This window comes from Sus scrofa, chromosome 6, assembly GCF_054392235.1.
Source record: "Sus scrofa isolate SSC_HxYL_T2T_F1_AM1 chromosome 6, Sscrofa_HxYL_maternal_Yorkshire_Landrace_v2.0, whole genome shotgun sequence".
NCBI classification, from domain to species: Eukaryota; Metazoa; Chordata; class Mammalia; order Artiodactyla; family Suidae; genus Sus; species Sus scrofa.
In genome coordinates, this window is record NC_139388.1 from 133,723,135 (window position 1) to 133,743,763 (window position 20,629).

General features: G+C 36.5%; 1 protein-coding gene across 1 annotated transcript in view; it reads right to left on the reverse strand.

Moving 5' to 3' along the window:
• SPATA1 (spermatogenesis associated 1) overlaps positions 1-20,629 on the reverse strand; it is a 46,839-nt gene that overhangs the window by 8,875 nt on the left and 17,335 nt on the right. Inside the window, exons 6-10 of the mRNA XM_084964597.1 lie at positions 13,542-13,656; positions 12,549-12,606; positions 7,121-7,232; positions 6,122-6,247; positions 1,355-1,533 (exon numbers count right to left, since the gene is read on the reverse strand). Of these exons, the coding sequence (XP_084820723.1) occupies positions 1,355-1,533; positions 6,122-6,247; positions 7,121-7,232; positions 12,549-12,606; positions 13,542-13,656 (590 nt within the window). The remainder of the gene's footprint in view (positions 1-1,354; positions 1,534-6,121; positions 6,248-7,120; positions 7,233-12,548; positions 12,607-13,541; positions 13,657-20,629) is intronic.

Genomic DNA, 20,629 nt, shown 5'->3' on the forward strand with positions numbered 1-20,629 from the left:
AACACTAACAATTAAAAAGCATGTATCTTATTTTTTTTTTGTTCTAATTTAAAAAATTATTGAAGCAGTCGATTTACAATGTTGTATTAATTTCTGCTATATAGCAAAGTGGTTCAGTTATACATTCTTTTTCATATTCTTTTCCACTATGGTCTATTACATGATATTGAATAGAGTTCTCTGTGCTATACGGTACAACCCTCTTGTTTATCCATCTTATAAATGTAATAATTGCTTCTACTAATCCTAAACTCCTAATCCTTCCCTTGCTACCCCCTCATTCCCTTTAGTAAACCACAAGTCTGTTCTCTTTATCTCCGAGTCTGCTTTTGTTTTGTAGACATGTTGATTTGTGTTGTATTTTAGATTCCACATATAAGTGATATCATATGGTATTTGTTTTTCTCTGCCTGACTTATTTAGTATGATAATCTCCAGGCCCATCCATGTTGCTTCGAATGGCATTATTTCATTCTTTTTAATGACTAAGTAATATTCCAGTGTGTGTGTGTACTACATCTTCTTGATCCATTCATCTGTTAATAACCTTTTAGGTTGTTTCTATGTCTTGGCTGTTGTAAATAGTGCTGTCATAACATAGGGGTTCATGTATCTTTTCAAATTATAGTTTTGTCTGGGTATATGCCCAGGAGTGGGATTGCTGGATCATATAACAACTCTATTTTTAATACAAAGCATGTATTTTAAATAGAACTTCTCTAACATAATGTAAGTGGAGAACAGACTTGGAGTTTCCAAGTGGGAGAGGGGAGGGAATGGGGTAGACTGGGAGTTTGGGGTTAGTAGATGCAAACTATTATGTTTAGAATGAACAAGCAATGAGGTCCTACTATATATATATAGCACAGCAAACTATATCCAGTCTCTTGGGATAGACCATGAGGGAAGATAATATAAGAAAGGGAATGTGTGTGTTTATATATACATATATACATATATATACATATACACACACATTTATATAACAGAAATTGGCACAACACTGTAAATCAACTATACTTTAATTAAAAAAATAGGCACCTTTGGAGTTCCCATCGTGGCGCAGCAGAAACGAATCCAACTAAGAACCATGAGGTTGTGGGTTCGATCCTTGGCCTCGCTCAGTGGGTTAAGGATCTGGCGTTGCCAAGAGCTGTGGTGTAGGTTGCAGATGTTGCTCGGATCCCGTGTTGCTGTGGCTCTGGCATAGGGGCCAGCAGCTACAGCTCTGAGTAGACCCCTAGCCTGGGAACCTCCACATGCTGCAGGTGCAGCCCTAAAAAGACAAAAAGACAAAAAAAAAAAAAAAAAGGCATCTTAAAAAAAAAAAAGAATGTGAACTATTTATTAGTACCTTAGAGTCTGTGATGTTTGCCAGATTCTTTGGTATCATCTTGATCTCCCTGGCTTCAAGCTGCATGAGCAACTTTTTATAGTAAAGTTCCAAATCTTCTCGAAGTTTTGTTAAAACTTCCTCCAATGATGCTGTAACTTTCTTTGTTTCAAAGTACTTTTTCTTCCAAACATCACAGGCTATAAAAAGCAAAGGTTATAGTTTGATTAAACTGTTCAACCTGAGAATGACCCTAGAGTTATTTTAAAACATTCCTTTCCCCTCTCTTTCCTCTCTTATATGCTGAGGAAATGAGAGCTAAGAGCAAAATGTTTATTGGATAATACCAGGACTAGCCTACAAATATAGTAAAATAGTGATAAATCTAGGAACCCAAACCAAGTTCTTCTTGAAGCTTGTCATTTTTAAGAAAATCCTTCTTCAAGGAGTTCCCGTTGTGGCTCAGTGGTTAATGAAACCGACTAGGAACCATGAGGTTCCGGGTTCGGTCCCTGGCCTTGCTCAGTGGGTTAAGGATCCAGTGTTGCCGTGAGCTGTGGTGTAGGTTGCAGACGTGGCTCAGATCTCGCGTTGCTGTGGCTCTGGTGTAGGCCGGGGCTACAGCTCTGATTCGACCCCTAGCCTGGGAACCTCCACATGCTGCGAGGGTGCAGCCCTAGAAAAGGCAAAAAAAAAAAAAAAAAAAAAAAAGAAAATCTTTCTTCAAAATACTACCTATAGCAAAATGCATATATTTTATTACTTTTATCCATAATCTTATTTGAATTCACTTTTACATAATTAAAGCTATGAAAAAGGCAAAATATATTTTTTCAGATTTTCCTTATTTTTTCAGCCCCAAAGAATTGTTTTGTGAAATTAGTTGATTCTGTTTTATCATTTATCAAAATTATTCCAAACATATCCCCAAGCTTAAGTAGGGCAGAATTTCTTAAACCTGAGACTTCCAGTTGAGAAAATCAGAAATTAAACTCTGCCAGTTTAGGGAATCACTTTGCCACCAATGAGATTCTAAACATAAACCAATTTATGTTTATTTAGAAATACAAACTGCATGCTAATATACCAGAATATGATTATGTTTCTTTAAGATTATTAAAAAAAGGAAAAAAAATTTAAAAAAGGAAAACACCAAGTTTTAAAATTCTGTTATAAGGCAATTTAATTAAAAAACACAAAAGTATATGGAACTTTCACTCAAGATTTTAACTACTTCCCTCAGCCTTATGTCCAATCCCTGAGCAAGTTCTGCTGGAACCAATGTCAAAATACTTGAAGCATCTGGCACATTCTCCCTTCTTCAGTGGTACATCCCTAGGCAACACCCTTGTCTTTCTAATAGTTTCTCTGCTTCCATTCTTGGCCCTCTACAAGATATCCAGTATTGTAGTCATTTTGATCTTTGTAAAATATTTAAAAAATGATGTAAGTCCCTAGTTTAAAAATCCTCTGATGCCATCCCACCTTACCTGTAATAAAACCCAAGCTCCTTGAATTGGTCTGTCTGTTCCTTGATGACCTTATGATTTTCTCCCTCTACAATCCTCCTTAGTTATCACACTCCAACCACACTGGTCCGCAATTCTTATTTCTATCTCCGTACCTTGACTTTCTTTTTTTTTTTCTTTCTTTTTAGGGCCACACCCGTGGCATATGGAAGTTCCCAGACTAGGGGTCGAATCAGAGCTGGAGTTGCCAGCTTATTCCACAGCCACCGCAACGTGGGATCTGAGTCACAACGCTGGACCCATAACCCACTGAGCGAGACCAGTGATCAAAAGTGCATCCTCATGGATACTAGTTGGGTTCCTAACCTGCAAAGCCACAATAGGAACTTCCTGTACCTTGACTTTCAGTGCTCCTCCTTTTCTGACTCTTTCCCCCCATCTCTTTACATGCTTGCCATGTTATTAATCAGATATTAGTGATAATCTCCTTAGAGAAGCCTTCCTTGGAAACACTAGCTAAAACATCTCTTCTGCTCCATCACTCTTTATAGCACTCTTTAATTAGTTTGTCTTTTTAGGGCCGTACTCTAGGCACATGGAGCTATCCAGGCTAGAGGTTGAATTAGAGCTGTAGCTGCCAGCCTACACCACAGCCATAGATAGCAATGCATGTCCAAGCTGCAACTGCAACCTACACCAAACAAACTTTAAAATGTTTTGTTTAAGTTCTGTAAAAAATGTCCTTGGTAACTTGATAGGGATTGCATTGAATCTGTATATTGCCTTAGGTAGTATAGTCATTTTGATAATATTAACTCTTCCAATCCATGAGCATGGTATGTCTTTCCATCTATTTGCGTCATCTTTGATTTCTTTCATCAGCATCTTATACTTTTCAGAGTACAGTATTTTATTCTTTTGGATGCAATGGTAAATGGGATTGCTTCCCTTCGACTGCATTTCTATATACTAGCAATGAAAGATCAGAAAGAGAAATTGGGGAAGCAATCTGATTTGCCATTACATCAAAAAGAATAAAATACTTAGGAATAATCCTACCTGAAGAGACAAAAGACCTGTACTCTGAAAAGTATAACACATTGATGAAAGAATCAAAGACGACACAAACAGATGGAAAGACATACCATGCTCTTGGACTGGAAGAGTCAATATTATCAACATGACTATACTACCAAAGGCAATCTACAGATTCAATGCAATCCCCATCAAATTACCAAGGACATTTTTTACAGAACTCAAACAAAATATTTTAAAGTTTGTTTGGAAGCACAAAAGACCCCGGAATAGCCAAAGCCATCCTGAGAAAGAAAAATGGAGCTGGAGGAATCAGGCTCCCTGACTTCAGACTATACTACAAAGTTACAGTCATCAAAACTGTATGGTACAGACACAAAGACAGAAATATAGATCTGTGGAACAGGATAGAAAGCCCAGAATTAAACCCACACACCTACAGCCAACTCATCTATGACAAAGGAGGCAAGAATATACAATGGAGAAAAGACAGCCTGTTCAACAAGTGGTGCTGGGAAAACTGGACAGCCACATGGAAAAGAATGAAATTAGAACACTTCCTAATGCCACACACAAAAATAAACTCAAAATGGATTAAAAACCTAGATATAAGAGCAGATTATAAAATCTCAGAGGAAGACATATACCAAACACTCTCCAACATAAATGACAGCAACATCTTCTCAGATCCATCTCAGACTAATGACAGTGAAAACAAAAATAAACAAATGGGACTTAATTAAACTTAAAAGTTTCTGCACAGCAAAGGAAACCCTAAACAGAATGAAAAGACAACCCACAGAATGGGAGAAAATATCTGCAATGAAGAGACAAGGGATTAATCTCCAAAATTTATAAATACCTTCTGCAGCTCAATACCAAAAAACAGGCAGAAGATCTAAACAGACAGTTCTCCAAAGACGACATACAGATGGCCAAAAAAAAAAAAAAAAAAAAAACCACATGAAAAGATGTATCATTCATTATTAGAGAAATGCAAATCAAAACCACTATGAGGTACCACCTTACACCAGCCAGAATGGCCATCATCAAAAGGTCTACAAACAATAAATACTGGAGAGGGTGTGGAGCAAAGGGAACCCTATGACACTGTTGGTGGGAATGTAAATTGGTGTAACCACTGCAGAAAATAGTATGGAGATGCCTCAGAAAACTAAAAATTGAACTACCATTTGATCTAGCAATCCCACTCCTGGGCATCTATCTAGAGAAAACCATGCCTCCTTGAAAAGACACATGTACTCCAGTGTTCACTGCAGCACTATTTTCAATAGCCAAGACATGGAAACAACCTAAATGTCCATCAACAGAGGAGTGGATCAAGAAGATGTGGTACATATACACAATGGAATGTTACTCAACCATTAAAGGAAACGAAATCCCGGCATTTTTAGCAACATGAATGGATCTAGAAATTATGCTAAGTAAAGTCAATCAGACAATGAGATACCAACATCAAATGCTTTCACTGACATTGTGGAATCTGAAAAAAGGACAGACTGAACTTCTTTGCAGAACAGATACTGACTCAGACTTTGAAAAACTTATGGTTTCCAAAGGAGACAGTTTGGGGGGTGGGTGGATGCACTGAGGGTTCGGGATGGAAATGCTGTAAAATTTAGTTGTGATGATTGTTGTACAGCTATAAATGTAATAAAATTCATTGAGTAATTAAAAAAAAAAAAAAAGACGATGCAGGTGGCAGAGGCTTGAAAAGAATACTGGAAGGCCTGCACCCAAGAGCAGGCACACTTCAATTTCTACTATTTCTACCACTTTTCCTAGAAGCCTTTCTTGATCTCTTCCATCTATTTTAGTGTTCTTCCTCTGTATTCCTATGTATAGAACTTGACATTCCTTTATCACAGCAGTCATCAGGAGGTATCACTACTCCTTAACTGGATCATCATTGCCCCAGTGGACTGGAGGCAGGGACAAGGTTGCATTGGCCTATTAGCATCTCCCCAGCCCCTACAACAGTGACTAAATTCAGTAGGTACTTAATACTCATTTAATAAATGTTAAAATGAATAAACAAATATCCATTTTAAAAATAATTGAATTTTAATAAAAAGCATGTTGCATTTATCATATAAAACAGAGCTGAATAATGATTTCATCTTTCTTATAGTGAATTTATATCAATAGCGTACCACTTAAAGTATAACAGTAAGTAATTATTATCACTTTATCACTTATTCCAAAACATAAATTCTGTAAAATTTGAATTCCCTTTATAGTGATAAAAGATAATAAATTTTACCATGATATTGTTTTAATTTGCTTTGTTCAAATAGCCTTTCAACTTTTTTTATTAGTTCTTCTCCAATTCTTTCCAGATATCTTCTTTCTTCCTTTACTTGTTTCATTTGCTCAATAATCTTCTTTCCTAAAAGATTTTGACCCATAGTCATCAATATCTTTTTAAGCTAAAAGATAAGTTCATATCCTAAAAGAGTATAAAACTAAAATGTGCCAAAAACAGCAAGTATAAAATCTACTCCAAACTCTGTTTTTCTGTCTGCAGTACAGCATTCGGCTCTATGGAAAACACTGAGGAACTGTTTCAGTATCTAAGAGTTATATATAGGGGATTTATATATGTGTAAACATCACAGTATGTTTCTTCTGCATTCATGTATAAAACGTATAAAAACATGTATAAAAACTAGGTAAAACTCATGTAGTTATACTACCCGGTTTAATTCTTTAGGTAAATTTATCTTGGGCCCAAACTTAATGTACTTAAATCTTACACTGAAAAAAATGCATGTTTTCAAGTATACATACATATAAGTAGAAATAATATTAGTGACACACAAATGCAGTAATCAACAAGATAGTCATATACTTGACTATAATTTAAAATAACAAGTTTTTGTGGTAAAATATATATAATTTAGTCTTTTAACTATATTTAAATTTAAAGTTTGGAGTTCTCTTATGGTGCAGTGGGTTAAGGACCTGGCCTTATCACTGCAGCAGCTTGGGTTGCTGCTATGGCTCTGGTTCAACCCCTGGCCCAGGAACTTAAACATGCCATGGGTGGGGCTACATAAATAAAGAAATAAATGTATAGTTCAATGGCACTGTGTATATTCACAATGTTTTGCAACCATCACCACCCTTCATCTCCAAAACTTTATCTTCCCAAACTGAAACTCTGTACCTATTAAACAATTAACTGCACATTAACATTATTTAACTTTACCTCACAGGATCACCTGTACTTACATCTGTACTACGGTATCATCATACTTACTCTCGATCTGTAATAAAGATCTATCAGTTATTCCTGGAGAACAAGCAGGTTGACAAGGAACTGAAGGAAAATCAGTAAGATTTGGCAGGGTGATGCTCTCAATTTTACCTAGCTGTTAAGCAAATAGCAAAATCAGTAAGATCTGGTAGGGTGACTCATTATTTTTCATCTGTCTGTAAACATTTGATAGTGCACCATAGCAATGCATTCTTATTTTTAATTACATAGTGGTAAACTCCCAAATCTGTCTTTATAAATATGACCCTCTCTTGGAGTTCCCATTGTGGCACAGTGGTTAAAGAATCCGACTAGGAACCATGAGGTTGCGGGTTCGGTCCCTGCTCTTCCTCAGTGGGTTAAGGATCCGGCATTGCCATGAGATGTGGTATAGGTCGCAGACACAGCTCGGATCCCACACGCTCTGGCGTAGGCTGGCGGCTGCAGCTCCGATTCAACCCCTGGCCTGGGAACCTCCATATGCCATGGGAGCAGCCCCAGAAAAGGCAAAAAGACAAAAAAAAAAAAAAAAAAAAAAAAAAATGACCCTCTCTTGTCTCTACTTTCGCCATTCCACTATACTTGGACATTATACACAGGAGATTCAAACTTAAAATTTTAAAAGAAAAACAAAGAATCCATATTTCTTTCTAAACATAATTTCCTTCCAAGATTTCTGATTTCCATTACGTTATGATAATTTTAAAATGTTACTCAGATGGCTACTGATTTTTTTTCATCTTGAACCAATTTGATCTTTTTTATCTGCTTAGAAAATTAGAGATCCTACCATATTTTCAAATTTTAGCATATATTTTATTCTCATATATTTTACCACCTCCGTATTTGTGTTACATTGCCTTCACCTCACCTAATTTTTGTGTTTCCACGCTTTCTTATAAAATACCTCAAGCCTACCAATATTGATGTTTCTCCTACTACCATTTATAGATCTTAAGTTGTTTTCTATTCTACTAGGCTTGTTACTTATGTAACTTTTTACTTTCCACCTTTATCTTAATTAAGCTCTTGCCCCTACTTTGTTAGTTTTATTAGTCTTTTTTTTTCTGGTTTATTGCATTTTATTTTCTTATTTTTATAAGGCCACATTCCCATAGGATAATGGCAACCACCTTAAATTAGAATCTCTCCACACACACCCTCAACTACTATAAAAAGAAAGCAAATAAAATCACCCATAATTTATGACTGCAACATAACTAGGACACAGAATCTTTTAATTTACATGTACGTGGGGAAATAAACCCCCTAGACCAGCAGAGTGTGCTCAGAAGCTCATATCTGAGCTGAGTCAGATATGAGGGGACTATGCATTAGAGAGCACTATACACAGATAACACAGTAAACATCAACCACAAGTTAGTCTTAAAGGAGAAGGTCCTGCATGTAGTGGAGGAATACTGAGAATAAGGGTATGAATTGGTAAATCAGAGTTATTTCTATGAGGAATCTAAAAGAGAGGGCCTGTTAAAATGTAGGGTGCCAGAGGTGGTAATTAACAGAAAACATAGCTACTGGGTGAGAGGAAAATGCTTTGGAAGCAAGAGATGTTTCTTTGGGGCTTGGTGGTAAGAGAAAAGAAAGTGGTCCAGATAAGAGCTCTGGTAAATTTGTAGGAAAGAATGCAAAGAGAAAAGACCAGTTCCCCTAAATGTTCCATTTATTTAAAAACAAATAAATAACTGCATTCCATTATAACAACAGAAGAGGGCACTCCTCATCTACAAACTAGAATAAACCACCAGAACACCAGCACCTGTTATTGATACATAAAAATCCCAAACAAACAAACACAGACAATATCTATAAAATAATCTAGGTTCTAGACAAAGCTACTTGTTGAAAACCCTCAAAATTGAGAAAACAAACAAAACAAAACCAGCAGCCAAGAAGCAGGGAAAAAATTGACAAGATTCCCAACATATATTAAATTAAATCAAAGCATTTTTAGGTATTAATGAACATCACACATTACAAATTTAGAAACTCAGAATAAAAATGAAAAAAACAATAGGAAGATATACAATGGGAACTGACCAAAACTGAAGAAAGAAAAAACAGAACTGTCTCAGAAATGAATAGCAGGTACTCCAAAAGGAATAGATATGACCAAAAATACAGTAAGGATAACAGAGGAGATAAATAAAAGGAACAAAGGATACGAAACACAAAGAAAATAGTAAACTAGATCAGAGAGAAAGTAATAGCGATAAAAGAACAGCTAAGATAAGATTAATCAAGGTCCCTGAAAAAAAAAACAAAACCATGGAATAGATCTGCTATTTCAATTATTTTCTAGAATTTTAATTTCTTGAAATAAAAGAAGTCTTGATTTTCATACTGGAAAGGCCCACTCAGAAAAACCAGGTCTAGAGCTCTTAACTGCAACATAGCCTAATAAAATTACTACACATTAAAGGAATCCTCTGGTCTTACTGATAAGAATACCCAAGTCAGTTTACAAAGAAAATAAAACCAGTTAGGCATCATAGTTCTTAGTGGTAATGTATAAATCAAGATATCGGTAGAGCAATATTTCAAACACTCAAGGAAAAATTGCCCAAGTCAAGGATGTTACAGCCAATCAAGCTATCCTTTAAGTATTAAGATCTAAAACTGGGATGAGCAAACTCTGTAAAAAGGCCTCAGAGTAAATAATTTAGGTTTTTTTTGGCCACATATGGTATTTGTCACAATTAATTTTTTTTCAACTTTTTAAAAATGTAGAAAACATTTTTAGGTCTCAGGCCTGACAAAATAGGCTACAGGCCTTGTTTGCCTATTCCTACTCCAGACAAAGTTTTTAACAGTAGAAGTAAGGGTATATTGTACCTAGGATCTTTTCTTTTTCTTTTTGGTTTTTGCTTTTTAGGGCCATACCTGCAACATATGGAGGTTCCCAGTGTAGGAGTCTAATTGGAGCTATAGCTGCTGGCCTACACTACAGCCACAGCAACATCAGATCCGAGCTGCAACTGAGACCTACACTACAGCTCACAGCAACACTGGATCCTTAACCCACTGAGCGAGGCCAGGGATCAAACCTGCAACCTCATGGTTCCTAGTCAGATTTGTTTCTGCTACACCACAATGGGGACTCCAGAGCTTTTCTTATAAGCATAGCTTAACCCAACCAGGAAATAACTGAAAAATATTGTTTAAAAGAACTGGTAGTGGGAGTCCCCACTGCGGCACAGCAGAAATGAATCAGACTAGGAACCATGAGGTTGCAGATTCGATCTCTGGCCTCGCTCAGTGGGTTAAGGATTTGGCATTTTCATGAGCTGTGGTGTAGGTCGCAGACGTGGCTCGGGTCCTACATTGCTGTGGCTGTGGTATAGGCTGGCAGCTGTAGCTCTGATTCGACCTCTAACATGAGAACTTCCATATGCTGCAGGTATGGCCCTAAAAAGACAAAAAAAAAAAAAAAAGTATATGAGAAGAGAAAAGAGGGGGAAGGTAATTTTTCAAATGCCTTGAATACAAAGGCAGCAATCAGAGGATGATTTCAGAGGTGACAAATCAAAATCAGAAGCATAAATTTTAAAAAAAGAAAAAAAGGAAGGCTAGGAATACCAGCGTAAATTTGTACTAGTACAAAGGTAAACAAACACTAGAACAAAGATTCAAGCTTCCTAAATACCAGGACCTGGGCAAGGGGAGTGCAAATAAACCACAGAATAATACACAATGACTATAATATATAGTAAAATGACACATCTCAGGTCAAATATATTAGCCCTATTAATAACATAAATGGAAATAACTCATCTACTAAATGCAACTGACTTTTTTTTTTTTTTTTTTTTTTGGTTGTTGTTGTTGTTGTTGCTATTTCTTGGGCCGCTCCCGTGGCATATGGAGGTTCCCAGGCTAGGGGTCGAATCGGAGCTGTAGCCACTGGCCTACGCCAGAGCCACAGCAACACGGGATCCGAGCTGAGTCTGCAACCTACACCACAGCTCATGGCAACGCTGGATCGTTAACCCACTGAGCAAGGGCAGGGACCGAACCGCAACCTCATGGTTCCTAGTCGGATTCGTTAACCACTGCGCCACAACAGGAACTCCGCAACTGACTTTTGGACTGACTCACAAAGCAAAACCCAACTCTAGGCTGTCTATTAAAGACACACCTAAAACAAAAAACAATTCAGAGAAGCTTTAAAAAAGTGGGGAAGAAAGAAAGGGGTATACAAGATAAATGCAAACAAAAAAAAAAAGGAGAGGTTAGTATCTCAATATGCAATAAGGGAGAATTCAAGCCAAAAAGCACATTAAGAGTCAAGAAGGGCACTTCATAATGCAAAAGTGATAACATTAATATTCACATAAGAATACCTTTGTGCCAAATAATACATAAAAATTCAACTAAATAAAAAACACAGGAGATGTGAGGATAAACAATAATACACAAATAACAGGGGATTTTAAGCTACTATCCTAAATCCAGGAAATGGAGTCCATAAAACATAAAAATATGATCAACTTTATCCCAATCACAGTGAAATAGCATTAAGCACCCACAGAAGAATTTTAAAGTGTGAAACACCATGTTTTGTTAGTATCCAGCAACAGTAAAACAATTATTTGCTGAAGATGGCATGCCTTTGCTCTAAAACTCAAGGGCTCTAAGCTGTGATTCTCCTGCCAGGACTTGTCTCAGACTCCATTTAGCAACCCTATCTACTGCATATCAAGCATCACTGGACCAGATGATTGTTAGCACACAACTGGCAGCTCTGCTTGCTATGCTTCTTGGATCACCTGGTGAGCATTCTCTTGCTTTGGGCCCACTCAAGTCCTTTAGCTCACTTGATTTAAAAAAAAAAAAAAAATGGAGCCATGCATCCAAATGCAGTTATCTCCAAATTCCAAACAGGTCCATCAAGTGACTTATTCCCCATGGTAGCTGGGCCAAAATACAAAATCTTGGCTTTGCCTTAAAGGGCAGACCTCAACATGTCCCAGACCGTGAAATGCCCAGAAATTCCACTGAATCTTGAATTTTCTTGAGCTTTCTCTCCCCCTTCTAATATGTAAAATTAGAAAACTTATACACTTTTAATCTATAGTTTCATTTTAACTTCAGTATAAATACTATGGTGCTGGAGTTCCCGTTGTGGCTCAGTGGTTAATGAACCCAACTAGTAGCCATGAAGACGCGGGTTTGATCCCTGGCTTTGCTCAGTGGGTTAAGAATCTGGCATTGCCATGAGCTGTGGTGTAGGTCGCAGATGCAGCTTGGATCCCACATTACTGTGGCTGTGGTACAGGCCAGCAGCTACAGCTCCAATTTGACCACTAGCCTGGGAACTTCCATATGCTACAAGTGTGGCCCTAAAAAAGACAAAAAAAAAAAAATTACTATAGCGCAATACTACATTTAAACAAAAATTTAAAAATCATACCTGATTGTACTCTCTTTTAATATTAACTCTATCATCTTCATTTTTCCAAAGAAACTGACTTAAAGGGAATGACAGGTTTGAAAGTCATATTAAAAAATGATTCCAAGAATATTAACTTTTCATGCTTTTTATTTTCTATTTGATATTCTATAAATACACTAAAATTTTTAAAAGTCAGCTTAAAATCACTGTTACCTTTCAAACTCATTAATGATTAACAAACTACATTTAATATGAGTTATAAAATAATATTTCATTATATTCTAGCTAAATTCAAATCATAGTCTAATGTCTACAGCAAGGTACACTAACTGGAAATTTTGTAAACATACTTTATTCATCATTCTTTTGTGAATAACTGTATAAAATTCCTTATCTTAACTTCAAAAGACTATATGCAAAACTGTGGTCTAAGTACTATAATTTTGAACGAAATGATACCAATGTGAAACTCAAGCCTAATTATTAGTTTACTCATAATCAAGAATCTAATAAAGGCAGAAAAATTAGTTCTAAGAAAGGCAAATAAACACAGAAGTTTTCTGTCATTAGGTTGCACCTGATGGCAAAAGGATTACAACAATAAATTTAAGCAATAAATGACCCTTCATTATATTAAAGATCAAAATCAAGGTAATTTTAATTAAAAATGTCACTAATTTCACTCACATCTTTGTTTTAATGAGAAGTCTTTAGGCCAGTACCCTGGATATCTCACTCTTTTTCTTATAGTTTAGATCATGACATGTATGTAGAATCAACATCCGAGTTCCTGTCATGGCTCAACAGTTAACGAACCCAACTAGTATCCATGAGCATGCAGGTTCAATCCCTGGCCTTGCTCAGTGGATTAAGGATCTGGAGTTGCTGTGGCTGTGGTATAGGCCGGCAGCTATAGATCCAATTGGACCCCTAGTCTGGGAACCTCCGTATGCCACAGGTGCAGCCCTAAAAAGACAAAGCAAGACAAAACAACACATCCATATTAATTACCTTGTTTTGCCACTAAAATAATCATTATCTGAATCTTCTGGTGATCCTGGCAATTCAGAATTTCCAATCTGATTTTTTCTAGTCTGATTGTCATTTGGAGCGGCTTTTCCCCCAGCTGATGTTGATGTCCATCCATAGCAAATAAAGTTCATAATATTAAGAAAATACAAAAATAAAAATTGTCTTTATATTTACATACTATATATATTTTTGTCCCATGTTTCAGAATCTACATGAACTTTACTATTTCCAAACTGAATTTCAAGTTTATGCTAAAGGAGAATTCTTTGGTAAATTCAGTTCGGGAAAAATTGGATTATAAATGACCCTAACAAGAAGACAAGCCCCCTTCCCCTGCCAACACATATACCCCTACTGCAGGATTTCTCTGTTTTTATGTACAATGTGAATCTGCAAGAGGGGGTAAGTTGGGTTTTATTCAAACTTAGTTGTCTTCAGAAAGCTTTTGACAAAAGCATCTTTTAAATCTGTATTCTGAGGATCCTTCTCTGGAAAGCACTGGTATAAATACAGAGCATATAATGTCATTAGTTATTTCATATACATTTCCATTTATAAAATCTCCCTTCACTTTAACAGAATTTCTCCATATAAGAAAACCACAGATTTTCTTTAAAACATGTTAACATTCATGTTCCACATGATCTATATGAACAAAAGATCCATGGACCTGGCAGTGTTACACAGATTTTTTTTTTTCCCTTAGAGAAATCAATTTTTTTAATTCAGAAAAAATTAGTGATATTAGTATTTGAAAAATCATTTTTGCAAGAGTTGCCACAATATTCTGCAATATGAAGCCCATATTGGTTTAGTTTTAGTCTGGCTGCTACCACTTATTTCCTATTGGCCCCTGGACTTAGTCATTTAAGGACAACAAATAGGAATTTTCTAAAAATAAATTTAAGGCAAAATGAACAAAAGATAGGTATGTTAGCTGTTAAAAGTTTATAGTAAAATACCACTCCTCTCACCTGCCTAATAAAAGAAACAAGACATAACTCTGTAGATTCTGAGTTACTAGATTCTTATTTTGATAAGAATATAGGACATGTATCTCATTGCTAGTAGCAGTGTAGAGCATGATGCAATGCACCATTCAATACCTATGCAACTGAATAAAAAAAAGAAGGCAGGCCTATGCGGTTATGAAAAAAAAGGTAGTGTTTAGAGTCCTATAGTAAATATACATATAAAATGTTACAGATTCACAGAAAGGGAAGTGATAACCGAGAGAATTGTTTTGAACTGTGAGATCTTTGCCTGGCAAAGAAGAACATGGAATTTAAACAAAGCAAATGGCACCTGCAGACAAAGTGCTAATGTATATAACATTTTTGGCAATAGTGAAAAGTTCAGTATTACTCTAGTACAATGTTGTAAAGCATCAGGCAAACACACACGAGTTCAGGTCCTGGCATTAGTACAACAGGTGTGACTTCAGATATTTTTCTCACTTCAGTTTCCTTATCTCCAAAATGGCAGCGTGCATATAAAGCACTTTCAGCACAATGTCCAATCCTTAGCAGTCTCGAGGCTTCAAGTTCTTATTTCTCTTCTACTGCATTTCCTAGTTCAGATCTTTAACGTCTCCATACTGTCACCTACATTGTTTCTCTAGAACTGAAATCCAACCATACCACTCATTCCTGTTAAAAAATGCAGATGGCTTCCCATTGCCTACAAAATTTTTTAGCTTTGCAAGCAAGGATTTTGCAGTTAAATCCTTACTTACCTCCAGTTTTATTACACGGTACTTCTTCCTCCCCTTCCTACCACCAAACTGTAATAACAGTACTAGTAGTAAAATTTATTATTTACTAAATGAATTAGTAAATTATTTAGTAAATTTAATTATTACTAAATTATTTAGTAAATATAAATTTACTAAAAATTATTGAACTACCACATAAGTAAATCCTGAAAGTCCATTCACTTTCATAGTTTCATAATCTATATGAAGAAAGCCTTCTGGAGTCAGGCAGTGAACAGTCTGCATGGCCCAACATTTGCAACCCTGAGTTTAAGGTCAGAGTCTGAAGAGCTCTCCATGCCATCTTAAGGATGTGGGTTTTAAGTAGTAATCAGTGGGTCTTTCAAGGGTTTTAAATAGGGAGATAAATAATCTAGCCTGGAATAAGAAGAACGATGCTGGTGGCACTCTAGGAAATAGAGTAGAAAGGAGATTATAAGCAAAGAGGCTAGTCAGGATAGTTTTTAAGGTTGCTTTATCCTAAGAAGCTATCATTCTACAATAAGGGAATTTTCAAGCTTAAACTCTGAACAACTGTAAGAATGATGAAACCAAAGAAGAAAGTATATTAGTTTGAGGGCAACAACAAAGTCAAATATTAAACATGTTGGAGTTCCCATCGTGGCTCAGTGGTTAACGAATCCAACTAGGAACCATGAGGTTTTGGGTTCAACCCCTGGCCTTGCTCAGTGGGTTAAGGATCTGACATTGCCGTGAGCTGTGGTGTAGGTCACAGATGCGGCTTGGATCCCACATTGCTGTGGCTGTGGTGTAGGCTGGCGGCTACAGCTCCGATTAGACCCCTAGCCTGGGAACCTCCATATGCCGCGGTGCAGCCCTAGAAAAGGCAAAAAGACCACACACAAAAAAAGTTAAAGTAGTTGAGGCATTTCAAAAACGTACAGATGTGTAGCACTGACTGATGGGAAAGAGCAAAAGATAACTAATGGGAGGGACTATCCATTTTAATATGTAAAAATGAATAAAGCAATACTTCTTTTCACCTTCATTAAAAGACCTGTAAAACATACTGTGCATATTTTTTTACCAGCCATATTTGATAATATCACGTTAGAGCTCAGTTTTGTTTTTTGTTTTTTGTTTTCTTTTAGGGCCATACCTGTGGCATACAGAGGTTCCCACGCTAGGGGTCAAGGTAGAGCTGCAGCCGCCAGCCTACGCCACAGCCACAGCAACACCAGATTCGAGCCATGTCTGTGACCTACACAAGAGCTTACGGCAACACCAGAACCTTAACCCACCAAGCGAGGCCAGGGTTCAAACCTGTGTCCTCATGGATACTAGTCAGATTCGTTTCTGCTGAGCCATGATGGCAACTCCACAAGCTAAGATATTTTGTATTCTCATGCAGAACTAAAGAGTAATTTGAGGGAGTTCCCACTGTGGCTCGGTAGGCTAAGAACCCAACATGGTGTCCATCAGGATACAGGTTAGATCCCTGGCCTCGGTCAGTGCGTTAAGGAACCAGTATTGCCAGAAGTTGCAGCATAATTTGCAAATGCAGCTCAGATCTGACACTGCTGTGGCTATGGAGTAGGCTGTCAGCTGTAGCTCAGATTTGACCCCTAGTCCAGGAACTTCCATATGCCGTAGGTATGGCCCTTAAAAAAAGATGGTAATTTGACAATTTTAAGAAACTGCACAACCATCAACAATAAATGGTAGTTGACTCACAGACTTTGAAAAACTTATGGTCTCCAAAGGAGACAGTTTGGGGGGTGGGGGGAGGTGCTGGGGTTGTGGGATGGAAATCCTATAAAATTGGATTGTGATGATCATAGTACAACTACAAATGTAATAAATTCATTGAGTAATAAAAAATTTTAAAAAAGAATTGAAAAAAAACAATAAATGGTAGTAAACATACGTAAAATTTTAAGGAACTCTATCTTACATTACACATAAAAATTATTTCCTGGTATATTAATGAACTAAATGTGAAAAGCAAGCCAGCCCATAAAAAGTTATAACATAACATAGGGCCCTATTTCCATGAACTCAGGGTAGAAAAGGGATTTTTAAGGAAGACATAAGTAGTACTATTAAAGAAAATGTCGACAAACTTGACTATATTAAAATTTAAGAATTGCAGTTCCATTTTTGCTGAGGATGTAGAAAGACTAAAGAGTGCTCCCTTTTGAATAAAGAGAAAAAAATAAATAATCTATAAAAGAATAATTCTTCCTGAACTCATCAGATAATTGAGGTTGCAGGAAAGCAAGAAATCTGATTCTAATTTCCTCCAAGGAAAAAATAAACTAATTATTTCATCTTTGGCAGAGCACAGAAGGAAGATGTAACTGCCATTACAAGAAGAAGAAAACAGCTAAAATTTTAAGGAATTCTAAAGGCAAATGGGGCTACCAAGACAGTCTGGAAGCTCTAGGATCCCCAGATACAAAAGGCAGTTAATACTTAACAGCAAGCTCCTTGCCATGTGCCTGTATCATGTGCTCACAAGAAAGACTGGGGACAGGACAGGAGACTCAAAAGAGCCATCAATGGCACACAGGTATGAAACCCCATCTTTTCAAAACTCCGCTTTTACACAAAGCAAAAACCTTATGACATGGGGAAGCTGCAGGAAATTCTCTCACCATAGGGCTCAGGCAAAAATCCACTGGCTTTTGAGGAGGAATAGAAACTAAAGCCATCAGCCCTAGAGGAAAGAACAAGAAACTCCCCTTCCACCATTAGCCTTGTAAAGAAAGTCTTACCACTGAAGAGGGGGTAGGAAACCCTCCCACCACCAGTCTTAGACAAAGGCTAAAGGAAGGGTAGAAACAAAAGGATCATCTTAGTTCCAGGATCACAAACATACAGGATCATCTTGGTCCCAGGATCACAAACATACAAAACACGGGTTTACTACCACTGAGCAAAGGAAAAGAAACTCTGTTCTAAATAAAAGAAATTTTCCCTTATTTTTAATTTTTTTAAAAGGTAATTCACAGCATAAAGTAAAAATGGTAAAAATGTATTATGGAGTTTATAACACACACAGAAGTAAAATGTATAAAAATAGCATAAAAATATTTGAGGGAGGAAATAGAAGTATACTGCTGTAAAATGCTTATACTATATATGAAGTTCTATATAATTTGAAAGTATACTTTCAATATATAATTTGAATTAAAAGTGTATAATGTATAGCAGGAGAAACTTTTTCTTGAAGGGCTAGACAATAAATATTTCAGGTTTACAGATCTTAGAGTCTTTGTCACAACTACTCAACTCTGGCATTATAGTGCAAAAGTAGTCATTGATAATATGTAAATGAAAGGGTATGGCTATGTTCCAATAAAAGTTTATTCATAAGCCACAGAAGTTCCCGTTGTGGCACAGTGGTTAACGAATCCGACTAGGAACCATGAGGTTGCGGGTTCGATCCTTGCCCTTGCTCAGTGGGTTAACGATCCAGCGTTGCCATGAGCTGTGGTGTAGGTCACAGACGCAGCTCAAATCCTCTGTTGCTGTGGCTCTGGCGAAGGCCAGAGTCTATACCTCTGATTAGACCCCTAGCCTGGGAACCTCCATATGCCGTGGGAAGCAGCCCTAGAAAAGGAAAAAGACAAAAAAAAAGCCATAGAGCATGGATTAAAATAAAGTAAAAAAAAAAGGGGGGGGGTTGCTGACCTCCACCCTTTTTAGTAACCACTAAAAGCTTTTTAAAATGAGGACTAACTAATGAGCCAATAGAGGAGATAAAACTGAATCATAAAAAACTCACTCAATCAAAAAAAAAAAAAAGCCAAGAAAATAAGAAAAACAAAGAACAGAGGAGTTCCCATGGTGGCTCAGCAGAAACAAATCTGAGTAGTATCCATGAGGACACAGGTTCAATCCCTGGCCTTGCTCAGTGGGTTAAACATTCAGCATTGTTATGAGCTGTGGTATAGGTCAAAGACGTGTGGATTCAGTGTGGCTGTGGCGTAGGCTGGCAGCTGCAGCTCGAATTTGACCCCCAGCCTGGGAACTTTCATGTGCCACAGGTGCGGCCCTAAAAAGTCAAAAAAAAGTTCAAAGAGCAGAGATGAGATAAATAAATATAATAACAAACTGTAAGATAGTAGATTAAAACCAACCAAATCAATAATTTCATTAAATGTAAATGATCTAAATACTCATATTAAAAGGACACAGCACTGCTGTGAGAGGTGGTGTAGGTTGCAGCTGTGGCTTGAATCCTGTGTTGCTATGGTTGTGGTGTAGGCCAGCAGCTCCAATTTGACCCCTAGCCTGGGAAATTCCATATGCATTGGGTGCAGCCCTAAAAAGACAAAAAACAAAACAAAACAAAAAAATTGATATGTAGTTGAAAATGTCAACACTCTTACCGGTAAATATATCATCTGGGAATTCTACTATGATATAGAACTATATTTATTGGCATAAAATACCTATGATATATTCTAAAATAAGGGAATTTAAAGAGTTTGTATGTGTCCTCAATTTTTAAAAGTTAAAAAAATATATATGTACACAAAAACTAAAAAAAATTGGAAGAACCTACACCAAAATACTAATAGATACAACAATACTACTAACGGCTACAACAATAACACAGATACAACAATACTAACAGCTGTCTCTAGATGGTGGAACTACTATTTATCCTTATTTTCTTCTTACTAGTTATTGATGTTCCTAGAACTTTTCAAAATGAGTATACACTAGTCTCTCAATTAATTTTTGTGGTATGACACATTAAGAACTTAATACTATTAAAAAATCACATGAACACAAAATTCATAGGACTAAATACTTTCAACCAAATATTTTTGGGGGTTTTGTGCAAGTAGCATAGTTTAAGAACTTGCTAAGTTCTTAAACTAAGAGCCTGTTGTCCAGGGTATGAAACATGATACTACTCGCAACATGATGTAGGGTAATTGCCCACTTCATTAGGTATTTGATCTCCTACTTTTCAGAAAGAGTGTGATTCTACTCTAAATTTTTTTCCCCAGGTGTTTTTTCATTTAACCTCTAATTGGTACCATGACTAGAAAGACATATTTAACACTGCAGGACATACCTAGATAAAGAAGGAGGTAAAGACTCTCATTGAGCATATTAAATGTAACTAAAATTAAAGAAGAGGTTAAGTTTGGAATATCACTAGGTGTAGTATAAACTTAGAATATAAGAATTGCTATAATTGAAGATTAAGAAAAATGCAGCTGGTTAAGAATAAGTGTATTTTGCAGCTGTAATAAATGTTGTCATTATTTTGGCAGGAATTCATTTAATTCATAAATGTTTAGTATATTTACTTTTCTATTACAATTTATTT